This window comes from Mobula hypostoma, unplaced genomic scaffold (assembly GCF_963921235.1).
Source record: "Mobula hypostoma unplaced genomic scaffold, sMobHyp1.1 scaffold_64, whole genome shotgun sequence".
Classification (NCBI taxonomy): domain Eukaryota; kingdom Metazoa; phylum Chordata; class Chondrichthyes; order Myliobatiformes; family Myliobatidae; genus Mobula; species Mobula hypostoma.
Genome location: NW_026948239.1, coordinates 81,560 through 97,240, shown reverse-complemented (window position 1 = coordinate 97,240; position 15,681 = coordinate 81,560). Strand labels below are relative to the sequence as shown.

The following is a 15,681-nucleotide window of genomic DNA, read 5'->3' as shown; positions in this document are numbered from 1 at the left end:
TTACTCATGTTTATTGTTCATTGCAGATTTGTTTATTGTTCATTACGTTAATGGGCAGGAGCTGGGATTCTAACTTGACGCTGGTGAACATGTTAAACACTAACAAAGCAATTTGCCGAGAAATTACTTTGGTCAGAGTGTGGTAAAAATCTGTGGACTTTGTTGCCACGAGCGGCTGTGGAGGCCGAGTCATTGGGTGCGTTTAAGACAGAGATATAAAAGTTCCTGATTAGCCAGGGCATCAAAGGGGATGGGAACAAGGCAGGGGAGTGGGGATGACTGGAAGATTTGGATCAGCCCACGATTGAATTGTGGAGCAGACTCGATGGGCCGAATGGCCTACTTCTGCTCCTATATCTTATGATCTTATAATCTGATATTGTGCAACCAGATGCAGTTTCAGAGACGGAAATCAGAAGGGGAATAGGAGAGAGCCATGGTCCAAATAAATCAGCCAGCAAGTAAAGAAATCCAAATCAATATAGACCACCTCTCAGACTCCCAGTGCCCATGAAAATACATTCACTTCCTAACGACTCAATTTGTACAACTATTTATCAACCATGCAAGGCAATTGACCACAGTTCTGCTAACTTGATTGATGGGAGAAAATAGATGCTTATGATATTTTCGTTCGTCTCGGTTTTAAATGTCTCCAAATTATTTTGCAAACTGTAAGACTGTTTTTTCCTTCTTTATCAGTTTTTGTTTATTACATTGCAATGCATCCCAATAGCTGACCAGCTTATCGGCCAAAGAGAGAAAGTAAATGCATCTGTCAGCTGAAATTCCTCATCACATACAAGCTCGTTCGATTTCCTCTGCAGTGGATCTTTGCCAGTGAACTCGTATCCATAGTTGCCTGGAATATTCCATATGAATTTTCTCTAGAAATTCACCTCACATGTATTTTTCACATTCTGTCCCGATTGGCGTGTGCAATATCCCAGATAACAAATAGTATAATAAAGGAAGTTCTGGGAGAGTCTGGGGAGTGTGAGGAAAAGTACAGTACATTAGAGTTCAGATCCATGGCTGTCAGTGGAATGTGTGGAGAAGCAGCGTGTCTGAACTGATGAAGCCAATGTGGCCTTGCTGGGACAGATTCCAGAGACCGTGACGAGCATAAATAGTCTGTGAGTAAACACTGTTAATTCAAAACATTAGTGAGCGATCTCAGTGCAGGAAGATGAGTGTGCTGTTGCCTGATGGGGGGTTGCTGAGAGTTGAGGAGCGTGTATTTTCATTCAGACAGGTTGAGGATGATGAAGGACGAGGGATGAGAACACCAGAACGTCACAGTGGCTCGTCAGGAAGGTGTTGTCATGAATGAGATTGTGGAGTCATTAGTGATGATACTTAAGGAAGCACTGGGTGTCGGAAAGAAATTCTGTAAAACCCACATGTACAATAACTTGGGCAGGTGGGATATAATAAAAAAAAATCCGAAGGAAAGTTAACCTTCACTGTTCGCTGACGATCAGATTGTACAAGTCCGGTATTTTCTCTGTGGTTGATTACCATTGTGTCCGTTGCCCGTGAACCAGGTTTTATAGTCAACACTGTCATCCATAGAAACTTTCAATTCTTGCAATATTAGTACAGAGATCCAGTTGCAGTTTTCAAGTTGTGTGCTTTGACAAATGTATGTGGTAATCATTTTACTTCTTTTCCCACGGAAGATGTTCAACAGAAACACAAGGAGACTCTGCGGGCACAAACTGAAACACTGAGAGTGAACACGATCCTGATGAGGGAGAAGGTGAAGGTTTCCCAGCTGGTTGATCGATACGCTGAGCTCACGGTCATTTCTACTGTTCGAGATCGGAGACTGGTGGAACATGAGCTGCTGGCAAGAGGCAGAACCCATGAAAAATTGAGAAAGAAACATCTCCATGTAGAGCTGGAAAAAATCCGGACGGATCAGCTGATCCAAAGCAGCTTTTCCCACAGTAATTCCAAAGCAGGGAGTTCAGCTGCAGTGGCCGGAGTCGCGGGGATCGGCAAAACAACAATGGTACAAAAGATTGTTTATGACTGGGCCACGGGGAAAATATACCAACAGTTCCAGTTTGTCTTCAGTTTCAAATTCCGAGAGTTAAACACGATCAATTGTATAATAAACCTCTCGAACCTGGTGCTGTTTTTCTACCCTTACCTGAGGAATGTTCTAGAAACACTGTGGAAGAACCCAGAAAGTTTGCTGTTTATATTCGATGGATTGGATGAATACAAGGACGGAATCGATTTTGCTGACAGTCGGAGAAACACAGAATCTCAGTACGCTTGCACGGATCCTGAATTCCAGTGCAAGGTGTCTGACATTGTGTACAGTTTAATCCAGCACAAGCTTCTCCCAGGGTGTTCAGTGCTGGTGACCACCCGTCCCACTGTGTTACATTTATTGGAAAAGGCAGAGATCAGTGTCTGGGCTGAAATCCTGGGATTTGTTGGTGAGGAACGGAAAGAATATTTCATCAAGTATTTTGAAGATCAGACGGTGGCAGCAGCTGTTTTCAAACACGTGAAGGAGAACGAGATCCTGTACACCATGAGCTACAACCCCTCCTACTGCTGGATCCTCGCTCTGGCACTGGGCCCCTTCTTCACACGAAGAGTCAGGGACCCGCAGCGAATTCCCAAGACCATTACCCAACTATATTCCTACTATATTTGCAACATCCTGAAAAACCACGGCCGTGAGCTTGAGAGACCCCATGATGTGTTACTCAGGGTAGGTCAGATGGCCTTCAGAGGAGTGTCCGAGCAGAAGACTGTATTTACAAGTGAAGATTTGATCCACTACAATCTGCAGCCTTCCCGATTCCTGATGGAGCTTTTGGAGAGAGAGGACACTTCCCGGTGTGTGGTGTACACATTCCCACACCTCACAATCCAAGAGTTTGTAGCTGCAATTGCACAATTCCTGACTCCACATTCCGGGGATATCCTGAAATTCCTCACCGAAGCCCACAACACGACAGATGGGCGATTTGAGGTATTTCTCCGTTTTGTTGCTGGTCTCTCCAACCCAATGACAGCTCGGGGCCTGGAGGAGTTTCTGGGTCCATTTCCCCATGAAACAACCTGCCGGGTGATTGACTGGGTGAAGGAGGAGGTTAAACGCCAGAGTGGAAACACGAGGAGTGAAGCTGGTAAAAGGAGCCTCATGAACACATTGCACTACCTGTTTGAGTCTCAGAATCGTGGATTGGCTCAGGCCACACTGGGATCTGTGGAAACACTTTCATTCATGGGAATGACACTGACCCCGATTGATTGCGCGGTCCTGTCTCATGTCTTCGGGCTGTGTGGTACAATAAAACACCTCGACCTGTGGAACTGCCACATTCAGTGTGAAGGAATCCAGCGGCTGGGACCCGGGCTGCACAAGTGCCAGGAGTTGGGGTAATTCCATTTAACTTCACTCTGAACTGTGAAACCGTTACATTATGTTGTTTCAATGTACAAACCCTATATCCAGAAAAGTTGGGATATTTTCCAAAATGCAATAGAAACAAAAATCTGTGATATGTTAATTCACGTGAACCTTTATTTAACTGACAAAAGTGCAAAGAAAAGATTTTCAGTAGTTTTACTGACCAACTTAATTGTATTTTGCAAAGATACACAAATTTAGAATTTGATGGCTGCAACACACTCAACAAAAGTTGGGACAGAGTTAAAATAAGATTGAAAAGTGCACAGAATATTCAAGTAACACCGGTTTGGAAGACTCCACATTAAGCAGGCTAATTGGTAGAAGGTGAGGTATCATGACTGAGTATAAAAGTAGCGTCCATCAAAGGCTCAGTCTTTGCAAGCAAGGATGGGTCATGGCTCACCCCTTTGTGCCAAACTTCGTGAGAGAATTGTTAAGTCAGTTCAAAGGGAACATTTCTCAACGCAAAATTGCCGAGAATTTAGGTCTTTCAACATCTACAGTACATAATATTGTGAGAAGATTCAGAGAATTCAGAGACATCTCAGTGAGTAAAGGGCAAGGTCAGAAACCACTGTTGAATGTGCGTGATCTTCAAGCCCTCAGGCGGCACTGCCTAAGAAACCGTCATGCTACTGTGACAATTATAGCCACCTGGGCTCGGGAGTACTTTGGAAGACCATTGTCACTCAACACAGTCCGTCGCTGCATCCAGAAATGCAACTTGAAACTGTATTACGCAAGGAGGAGCCATACATCAACTCTATGCAGAAACGCCGGCGAGTTCTCTGGGCCTGAGCTCATCTCAGATGGACCGAAAGACTGTGGAAACGTGTGCTGTGGTCAGATTAGTCCACATTTCAGTTAGTTTTCGGCAAAAGCGGGCGTTGAGTTATCTGTGCCAGAGATGAAAACGACCATCCAGATTGTTATCAGCGAAAGGTGCAAAAGCCAGCATCTGTGATGGTATGGGGGTGCATCAGTGCCCACGGCATGGGTGAGTTGCATGTATGTGAAGGTACCATTGACTCTGAGGCGTATATTAGGATTTTAGAGAGACATATGTTGCCATCAAGGCGACGTCGCTTCCCGAGACGTCCATGCTTATTTCAGCAGGGCAATGCCAGACCACATTCTGCACGGGCTACAACAGCGTGGCTTTGTAGACACAGAGTGCGTGTGCTTGACTGGCCTGCTGCCAGTCCAGATCTATCTCCTATTGAAAATGTATGGCTCATCATGAAGAGGAGAATCAGACAACGGAGACCACGGACTGTTGAGCAGCTGAAGTCTTCTATCAAGCAAGAATGGACAACATTTCCAATTGCAAATCTACTACAATTAGTATCCTCAGTTCCAAAACGATTAAGAAGTGTTATGAAAAGGAAAGGTGATGTAACACAAAGGTAAACATGCCTCTGTCCCAACTTTCGTTGAGTGTGCCACCGCCATCAAATTCTAAATTTGTGTAGGTTTGCAAAATACAATTAAGTTGGTCAGTAAAACTATTGAAAACCTTTTCTTTGTACTTTTGTCAGTTAAATAAAGGTTCGCGTGAATTAACATAACACAGATTTTTGTTTTTATTGCATTTTGGAAAATGCCCCAACTTTTTTGGAAATGGGGTTTGTAAATGGATTTGGGTAAAACTGTAGTATAACAGATTGTGAAGAATTTTGAGAAATTACCAGGGGGTCGGTCAGTAATTTCCTAACGAAAGTAAAGGTCTGAGTTTCCTCCTCAGGAGATTTTGGAGTCATCATCAGATCAGTGAACAACGGCCATTAGTTTAATGGTAGTAAATCACTGGAATGGCCGTTTCTCGCTGCCTGTGACACGTTTATTGACAATGTTCCTTCTCGATGTTACTAATACCCAGTCAGACACTGAATGCGACAGTCCCCATGCGCGCACCTCCTCTCGATCGTGGGATCAGTTCAGACCCATCCCCCTATGTAATCTATTTCTGCATCCTCTCGTCTTGAGGGGTTATCTTTTCCCGTTGGTTTTCTCCTGTGCGATTTCTTCTCCATTCCCCTTCTTCCCTTAGGGATATCTCTTTCCCATCCTCCTTCCTCCTGTGGGATCTCTCTTCCTATCCCTTTTCCTCAGGTGCATCGCTCTACTTCATCCCCCTTCCTCCTGTTGGATCGCACTTCCCCATCCCCTTCCTCCTGTTTGATTTTTTTCCTATCCATCCCCCTTCCTCCTGTGGGATCACTCTACCCAATTCCCCTTCCTTCTGCTGGTTCCGTCTTTCTATCCCTTTTCCTCAGGTGGGGTCGCGTCCACCATCTCCCATCGACACGGTCCCATTCTCAAATCTTCCTCACTGTGGGACTTTCTCCCACCCTTCAACCCTGCCCTTATGACTCTCTCACATCAAGAACATTTTGCTCACAGTCGGCGAATGAGTCAGAATGTGTGGAGTTATCAAGGTCATACCAACAGGCTAAATTCCTGACATTCGGTGAATACCCTGGAGCTGGACATTGACAGTGATGGGAACTCCGATCAGTGATTTACTGAAGGATTTAATGTTTCCTGAAATATCCCAGTGAGGGAAATTCCCTCAGACCCACGGTTTGAATCACGTTGTTCATCATTTTTTCTGTTTGTGCTTAGACTCGGGGAGAATAAACTAGGAGATTCAGGAGTGAAACTGGTGTCGGCGGCTCTGAGGAACCCAGAGTGTAAAATACAGAAACTGTGGTAAGTTCCAGACTGTGGGAGATTGTGTTTACAGTCACTGGGTGTCTGCCGCGGAACATTAATGCATTAATGTGATCAGTAATTGTGTTACTGATAAACACTGTTCATTTCTACCGTCTCCTGTCTCTCCGTGTCCTTCACACTCACTCTCATCTCTCATCTCCAGGCTGGAGAATGTCGGTCTCACAGATTCTGGTGCCGAGGATCTCGTCTCCGCTCTCAGTACAAACCGATCACTGACGGAGCTGGATGTGAACGGAAATAAACTGCGAAATTCAGTAGCGAAACTGGTGTCTGCGGCTCTGAGGAACCCGGAGTGTAAAATACAGAAACTGGTGTAAGTACCAGACTGTGAAAGATTGCGTTCACAGTCACTGGGTTTCTGACACTGAATATTCATACGATCAGTAATTCTGTTACTGATAGACACCGGAGATTTGTACCGTCTCCTGTCTACCTGTGCTTTACCCTCTTTCTTATATTTGCAGGCTTATTGACGTCGGTCTCGCAGATTCTGGTGCCGAGCATCTCGTCTCTGCTCTCAGTACAAACCGATCACTGATGGCGTTGGACCTGAATAAAAATAAACTGGGAGATTCAGGAGTGAAACTGGTGTCTACGGCTCTGAGGAACCCAAAGTGTAAAATACAGAAACTGGGGTAAGCACCAGACTGTGGGAGATTGTGTTTACAGTCACTGGGTGTCTGACACAGATCATTAATGTGATCAGTAATTTTGTGTTACTGATAAACTCTGGGGATTTGTACTGTCTCCTGTCTCTCTGTATCATTCACCCTCACTCTCTCTCATCTCCAGGTTGAACTGTGTTGGTCTCACAGATTCTGGTACCGACGATCTCCTCTCCGCTCTCGTTGCAAACCAGACACTGACGGGGCTGGATTTGGGATTGAACTCGCTCACAGACCGATCAATCCCCGCTCTCCGCCGCCTCTTACTGACTCGTACGAGTCTGGAGTGGATCTGGTGAGAGTCTGTGATAATGTTCAATGCGATAAAACATCAACAGATCCGCGGGAAACATTATTGAAACATTAACCCCAGTCTCCTGTTACTGACACTGTTGTGTAATCTGTTTATTTCCTCTTCATTCCATCTGTTTCAGGCTGGTGAGAAATCAGTTCAGTGAGACCGGGAGGAAGAAACTGAGCTCTCTGCAGGAATCTAGACCTGGACTGAGAGTGATCCTGTGAACATCTGAATTTGTGAACATCCCCGCCCAGGGGATGGGGACATTTGGCCAATTCGCTGCCCTTCCGTTTAATCGCCATGCTCCGGGGTTGATAGCCAACCATTCCAACGGACTCCAGCTCCACTCCTTATCACAGTCATGAAATTCCAACGGAACTGCTTCCACCGGATTCCTGGGTCCGGATTTCTTCCCAAAGAAGACCCTGGGAAGTCAGGAGGCGTCCGGGGGCGAAGCTCAGTAAAGGACATCAGTCCCTAGATTGATTATCTGGCGAGAAGGTCACTCTGCTGTGGATGATACACTCAGCAGTGCAGTCAGTATAATGATATTAAATTGACAAATACCTCAGCAGTGACCCTGGATCTGCAGCAATCTCGGACACGGGCCTGAAGTGTGATTTTATCATCATTGGTTCCCGATGCAGAGTGACGGTGAGAAACGGGACTGATTATTCAACCGGTCACTCGATGTCGCCGGTCAGTTAATTGTGTGTGACTGTGAGTGAGTCGGGAACAGCTTATTTATTCCCGCATGTTAGAAGTTTACACTGTTTAATTTACTTCTGTCATTAGAATCAGTATCAACTTTAATAGAATATGTCTTGGAATTAGTTAACATTGTGGTAGGTCTAAAATGCAATACATGACAACAAATAAAAATATATACAGTATGTACATATACGTATATTGAATAGTTAAATTAAATAAGTTCTGCAAAAATAGAAATTAAAAAAGTAGTGAGGTAGATTTCATGGGTTTCAGTCCATTCAGAAATCCTATGACAGAGGGGACGAAGCTGTTCCTGAATCGCTGAGTGTGTGCCTTCAGGTTTCTGTACCTTCTTCCCGACTGTAACAATGAGAAGAGGGCATGTCCTAGGTGGTGGGGGTCCTGCATCATGAACGCCGCCTTCCGAAGGCACCGCTCCTTGAAGATGTCCTGGATACTGCGGAGGCTGGTATCGAAGATGGAGCTGCCTAATTTAACAGCTCTCTGCAGCTTGCTTTGATAATATGCAGTATAATCCCGTGACTCCATACCAGATCCTGATGCATCCAGTCAGAATGCTCGCCACGGTACATCTGTAGCAGTTTTCATGTGTTTTAGGCGACATGCCAAATGTCCTCAAACTCCCAATGAAACATAGCCGCTGCCTTTCTTTCTTTATAGCTGCATCGGTATGTTGCCACCACATTAGGTCCTCAGAGAAATTAACACTCAGGAGCTTGAAATGGCTCTCCTCTGCACCTCTGATCCCTCAGTGTGGACTGGTACGTCCCACACTTTCTGAAGCGCACAGTCACTTCTTTGGTCTGACTGACGTTCAGTGCAATGTTGTTGTTGTGACACCACTCAACGGGCTGGCATATCGCGCTCCTGCACGCACTTTGCTCACCGTCTGGGCGTCTGCTAATAATGGTCAGATCATCCACAACTTTACAGATGGTATTTCAGCTCAGTCTAAAGAATGTAGAGAGAGTAGAGCAGTGGGCTAAGCACGCAATCTTGAGTTGCACCAGCGCTGGTTGTGAGGGAGGTGGATACGTTAGCTGCACAGTTTGTAGTCTACCGGTTAGAAAGTCAAGGATTCAGTTGTAGAGAGAGATGCGGAGCCCAGGTTCTACCGCTCCTTAATCAGCACTGTGGTAATGATGGTGTTAAACGCAGAGCTATAGTCAAGAAACAGCATCCTGACATCGGTGTTTGTATTGTCCAGGTGATGTAAGGCGGCGTGGAGAGCCTGTCTGATCGTAGCGGCCGTAGGCTTTGTGGCGATAGGCCAAGACTTCATTCCAGCCATGACCAACTTTCGCATCACGACAGCACCGTATATGTGAGTGCGACTGGACGATAGTAATTCAAGCAACTCACATTACTCTTCTTGGGCACCAGTATAATTCTTGATCTTTAGAAGCAGGTGGAACTTACGAATATAGCAGTGAGAGATTGAAAATGTCTCTGAATACCGCCAGTTGGTTGGCACAAGTTTTCAGAACCTTACCAGGTGCTCAGTCGGGGCCTTCCCCCTTGCGATGCTTCACTCTCCTGATGACTGCCTCCGGGACAGATTGCAAGTTCACTGGGTGCTACGGTTATCAGCAAGAGTGCAGTTTTATTCTGCCTTTCAAATCGAGCATCAGGTGTGTTGAGCTCGTCTGGAACTGAGGCATCACTGTCACTCGTGACGTTGAGCTGCGCTTTGCAGGAAGTAATGATCTGTAAACCCCGCTGGAGTTGGAATCCTTGGAATTGTTCTTTCACTCCTGAAATAGCTCTCTGCAAGTCATCCCTGCTTTTCTTGTACAGACCTGGTCGCCAGACCTAAGTGACACAAACCCAGTCCACTGCAGACTGCGAACCTCCTGCTTCATTCACAGCTTTTGATTTGCATGTGTACAGTAAGTACTCATAGGCAGCCGCTCATCTACACAGAACCTAATGAAGTCAGCGTGGCGCACTCATCCAGAGTCGAAGGTGAAGTCCAGAATACGGACCAGTCCACCGGTTCAAACCAGTCCTGTTAGATCTCCTGTCTCTTCCTTGTCCATGCCTTCTTGGTCTTCAAATCAATAAACAGCTGTAACTTTGTGTCTTGGTGTCGGACTTGAGGGAAACAGTAACCTGGGGTGACTGCTGCCCTGCGTATCTTGGGCAATACAAGAATGGTCTAGAGCACCTCACACTAGCATGGCAGTGTCGCATACCCGGTGCGGAGGACGCACATTCCTCAACATTCAACCGCTCGCACTCTCCTCACTGCCCCATAACCCGCCATCCCCTCGCTGCATCAGCCCTCTCACTCCGCTCGCCAACACACACCACGATCTCACCACCATCCAACCCTGCGCTCTCCTCGCCGCCACAGTCTCTGCGATATCGCCTCCAACTTACACTCCCGAGATCTGTTCTCCAACCCTGCGTTCTCCTCTCTGGTCTATACCGCGCGTTCTCCTTGGTACCCCATCTCCCGCGAGCATAATTCTACCCCAACCCCGCGCTATCTTCGCTGCCCAACCCCTGCGATCTCCCTTCCAACTCACAGCCCGATATCTCCTCGACAGCCTAACGCTGCTCCCGTGCTCGCCGCTCTACCACAGCTCCCCACGCTCTGTCACTGTCACACCACCAGCGCTCTCCCCATTGCCCCACCAGCCACGCTGCACTCCCTGTCATATCCCCGCGTTCTCCTCGCCGCCACACACACCCCATGATCACGCCGTCCCACGGCGCCGCCATCTGAACGCTACCCAACACTCCAGGCGAACTCCTCTCCGTCCCACACCCACTGCAATCTTTTCACCGCCCCACACCCTGTGTCTCCTTGCGCCCATATTCTCTCGCCGCCACAACCCTCGCGATCTCGTTGCCGCCCCAGCTCCGCACTTTCTCCACTGTCCCTTACCCCGCTCTCTCCTAGATGTGCCAACACTCCCACTTTCCGCGCTGCCAGCGCCACCCCACCCCCCAGCTCTCATCATTGCCCCACCACCCGCGCTGTTCGCCCGCCCCACCCCGGAGATCTTGCCTCCACAGCCCCACTCCCGCGCTCTCCTTTGTACACTGCACCATTCTGCGCTCTCTTCTCGACCCCAGCTCCCCGTGCTCTCCTCACTACCACACCTCCCGCGTGCTCCTCGCTGTATAACCCCCGCGCTATCTTTGTCACCACCACCCCTCCGATTTCTTCTCCACCCCACAGCCCAACATCTGCTCGCATCGCGCACCGACTCCCCAAACTCTCCTCACTACACTACCTCTCGCGAACTCCTCGCAGACACTTCCCTCGCTCTCCTCGCCACAGCATTCCAGCTCTCTCCTCACTCCCTACCCCTGTTTTCTCCTCGGTACCCAACTAAGTGCTTTCCTCGATACCCCGCGCCGTTGCACTCTCCCTCTTTCCCCATACTCTGCACGTTCTCATCCCTACCCGAAATGCCGCCCTCTCCGTGCTCCCCACCTCCACCGCGGTCCCCACCCTTTTCCACCGCCACGCTTTCCTGGCTACCTGAGCTCCGCGCTCTGCTCGCTCCCTCCCCGCTCTCCTCGCAACCCTCTGCGCTCTCGTCGCCACTCCGCCGCCGCGCTGTCATCTGTACCCCACCTCCCGTACTCTCCTCACTATCTCACACCCCGCACTTGACCCACTGTCCCAGCCTCCGCGATCTCCACTCTACCCCCGCCCCGACGTTCTCCTCGGTACCCGAACCCCACACTCTCGTCTCTACCACAACCCGAGTTCTCCTCGCTACCCAGCCCCCTGTGCTCTCCTCGTTACCGCACAACCTCGTCTCACAACCTGTCATCTCTACCCTACCTAGCGCGCTCGCCACGCTCCCTGCTCGCCGCTCCCTCCTTGCTATTCCACCGCCGCCCTGACATCTCTACCCCAGCTCTGGTGTTGTTCTGACTCTCTCAGCCCCCGCCGTCGACTCATTGTGCCACCGTCTGCGGTCTCCACTCTACCCCACCACCCGCGACCTCCTCGCTATTCCACACCCCGCGCTCACTCTCTACCCTATCTACCATCCGCACTCTCCTCGCCTCTCCATTCCCCGCCTTCTTCTGACTAATCTGCACTCACCCTATCCTCTCCACGTATTCAAACTTTCCCTGTAAATCAGGAACTCAAGTCCCGGCATTATCCCTGTTAATTCTCTATGAAAGGTGAAATCATTCCCCTACTGCCACCCAACGCCAGGAACAGCCCTCGTTCTAAATCACTTTTCTAATTTCCCTCAGAACTTGCACGTCATCATTTACAGTGTTTGAACTGTTACTGACACGGCCGTGTAATCTGTTTATGTCATCTTTATTCTTCCATCTGTTTCAGGCTGGTGGAGAATCAGTTCAGTCAGACTGGGGAGAAGGAACTGAGGGGATCCCAGACCCGGACTGACAGTAAAATTTCGATCAAATGATTGTGTGAACATCCCCGCCCGCGGAATAAGGACATTTTGGCCTATTTCCCTCCCTCCCCTCTAACTCACATCCACCCTTCCAACGGCCGCGCTCCAGGTTTAATTCCCAACGGTTGTAACTGACTCCTACTCCGGCAGCGCGCTTTGTGACGTCATGTGGTCCCGCAGTGACGTATTTCCGCTCCTTCTTCAGCGGTGCTGCTACCGCTGGATGACCGGGTTCGATAAGTCGCCCAAGTGGGCACCCGGGGAATGACAAAGACAGGAAGTGCCCGGGGAGCGGGGTTCAGTCTGTGCCACCAGTGTCCCGGGGTGGGATTACCCGGGGAGAAAATTATTTTGCTCAATTTCGGCAGTAACGGTTCATTTTGCAGTCTGGCCGATATAACGATGTTAAATTGACAAATTCCTCGGCAGTGACCCTGGCGATCTCGGACACCGAAGTGTAGTTTTATAAACATTGGTTCCCCGATGCAGAGTGACGGTGAGAAACAGGACTGATTATTCAACCTGGCTCTCTTATTGTCACCGGTCAGTTAATTGTGTGTGACTGTGAGTATCAGCCGGGGCTGCTGTTCAGGTTCTGGCCGCATTTTAGCCCCAAGCTCCTCATATACAAGCACCCAGTACAGAATGGGGGCGGGTTACAAGGAGGACAAATATGAGGACAAACGTTCCTCATATATTAACCCTCTCATTCCCGGAATCATTCTAGTGAATCTTCTCTGTATCCTCTCCAACGTTAGCACATCCTTTCTTAAAGAAGGAGACCAAAACTGCCCACAGCACTCCAAGTGAGGTCTTACCTGCGCCTTATAGAGCCTCAACATCACATCCCTGCTCCTATACTCTATTCCTCTAGAAATGAATGCCGACATTGCATTCGCCTTCTTCACCACCGACTCAACCTGGAGGTTAACCTTAAGGGTATCCTGCACGAGGACTCCCAAGTCCCATTGCATCTCAGATCTCCTGGTGGTCTTGTTCCTGGGCCCTCCGAGGATACGTTCGTGCCTGTCCGTCCATGGAGAGGGAGCATGCGGTCGCAATAGGTACATTGGGGGATTTCCGCGAAAGACCCTTACACCGCACAATCAAAGATCCCGGGTCAGATACACCTCTACAACATCCGAAACAACTCAACATTTATCAGACACAGAGCGAACCTCCTGCGGCACCGTCCCATCACAAACCTCTGTGGTCGGACACAAAATGCAGCTCCCTCCGCCCCGTCCGAACACACGAAACCCTGGTCAGACACAATGCGAATCTCCCTCCGTACCGCTTCATCACAGACTACCGCAGTCAGATTCAGAGCGAAGCTCCCTCTGACAAAGCAAGCCCTTCAGTGTACTAAGTGCTGACTTCTCCACATAAAAGTGTGTGGTACCATATCCACCAGCTGAAATGGGTGGGGAGGAAACAGGAATATTATCACCCTCGGCACATAACAATTGATGTACAACATGATGGCCCTGATTTGGGAGACCCGAGGATGGAACAACTGTCCCAAGAAGATGAGAACAGGTCCTATCAAGGGGTTGATTTTCAATCCTCTCATCCTGAGAATCACGGAAGTTTCGTCAAAAAAAAACAAAGGAAAAGTAAGAAAGGCCAGTGCTAGTCCTTCCTATTTTGAATCTAAAATGGGTAAGAAAAGACAGATGGCTTGAGTCCAAAGACAATTGGGAGCCCAGATTGGATTTGTTAGAAGAACAGATACAAAATATGGAAATAAGATAATTTAACGTTTAAACTGGAAATATGAGCAGATATTACCCTTGTGCGTCACAGGGTTAATTCAACATCAAGAGAACAACGTATTGTACTGCGATGGCATCAACCATGAATGTCAGTTTTGGTCCAGAGCCAGGACAGCGGACAAATGTGTCAACAGTGATGTCGTTGCTTGGAAAAAAACTCAGTGAACGGAAACAAATCATCTCAACGTACACGGGGAATAGGGTCCAACAGAGGAGAAACTGAGGACGCAAACTTGTGTTATACTGGAGTAGATGGCTTAATGTGCGTGGACGAAAGGTACAGTTCCTGTGCCATGAAACTCTAGAGGGGATATTATTCAGTATCCCAGATGGGACATATGAGTCAGTATCTAGGTCCATTATTGGGCAGCCTTCAGGTAATGGTTGCCATGGTAAGATTACAGTCCTGTGGGATCGCACTCATATGTATATTGAGTGGGGCAGTGATTTACACAAGAGGTATATCGACTGGGGCGGTCATCCCAAAAGTTTCTTAAAGTTTGCTTCTGTCATTCTAAACTGTCCACAGAGAAATGTAGTACACGGGGAGAGTAGAATGGGGAAGCACTATCGGACACGGAGAAGAGTTTTTGTCAGGGGCCAGGCCCTTTCCAGTTTTTCAAAACTGTTCGAAAAATCACTACTCCGCACCCACAAGTGAGGGAAACTACACCGGAGTTTAAATATAGTGAGACCCAGTGTGATACAAACAGGGTAGGATTAGTGTCAGAGTATATCGGGGAATTTGTCACTTTGGAACCAAGGTGTAAGCATATGCAGGCAATCTTTAATCTAAATGAAATAATGCTGCCTGATTGGTGCTCGCCTACAACAAGAAATTCATTTACTCACCTTCAATTAAGCAGGAGTGAGTTTAAGCCAGTCAAAAATAGAAAAGTTAGTGGGAGCAGGTTATGCATCAGGGGTAGCAATGGTCACACCCTAGATAAAGTAGAAATAGAAAATCAGAACAGTCTCTCCAGCAGAAAATAAGGGATATTGCTGGAGAAAATTACGAAGATCAGGTACAAAACTAATCAGATTGGGCGACATGCATCCCAAATAACCCTGGATGCAGTAAATTTCTGAAGCCCCTTCAGGATGCAACAAATCTGATTATTGACCGCATGAACCTCACGTCTAAGGAAAAGTATAGGACTGAGATCTGTGCTACATATGCTAGTTGGTTGCTTACCATGATTGGCACTAATTTGTTACAACTTCATGCACATCAAGTACGAAATTGGGTCTCAGATGAGCAGATAAAAGAATGCGTTGGAGAAAGGTGGCATTGTGTCATAATAGAAGACTTACAATAACCAACAGAGTAATGGGTACCTGTGATGATGGTAAAGGAAGGTTTTACGTCGGGCAGTATTCAACATTACCCTTTGAAATTACCCTTTGAGATAATTCAACTACCCTTTGAAAAGTGTTCACTATGTTGGCAAATATCATGAGAATAAATGAATATCCTTAAGTTACCCACCCACACATGCTATTGTTATGAATGGTACCTGGAAAGGGATAGATTTATCTCGAGGCCATCAAGGGGCAGACCACTGCTCTTATTCAGAAGAAATGACAAAGCAGAAGCTTACAAACTGTGATTTCAGTACTTATGAATTTTTTTTTC

At 47.6% G+C, this 15,681-nt stretch overlaps 1 protein-coding gene across 7 annotated transcripts in view; it reads left to right on the top strand.

The window, feature by feature from the left end:
* LOC134342135 (NACHT, LRR and PYD domains-containing protein 3-like) overlaps positions 1-9,221 on the top strand; it is a 33,190-nt gene extending 23,969 nt beyond the window's left edge. For 6 of the 7 annotated variants that reach the window (XM_063040093.1, XM_063040094.1, XM_063040097.1 and 3 more), the window contains 6 exons: positions 1,683-3,408; positions 6,068-6,154; positions 6,321-6,491; positions 6,643-6,813; positions 6,971-7,138; positions 7,278-8,095. In XM_063040093.1, the coding sequence (XP_062896163.1) occupies positions 1,683-3,408; positions 6,068-6,154; positions 6,321-6,491; positions 6,643-6,813; positions 6,971-7,138; positions 7,278-7,365 (2,411 nt within the window). In that variant the 3' untranslated portion in view covers positions 7,366-8,095. Of the gene's footprint in view, positions 1-1,682; positions 3,409-6,067; positions 6,155-6,320; positions 6,492-6,642; positions 6,814-6,970; positions 7,139-7,277; positions 8,096-9,080 lie in introns of those variants that run through there. The other variant, XR_010016954.1, reaches the window with a different exon arrangement.
* The last annotated feature ends 6,460 nt before the right edge of the window (positions 9,222-15,681 follow it).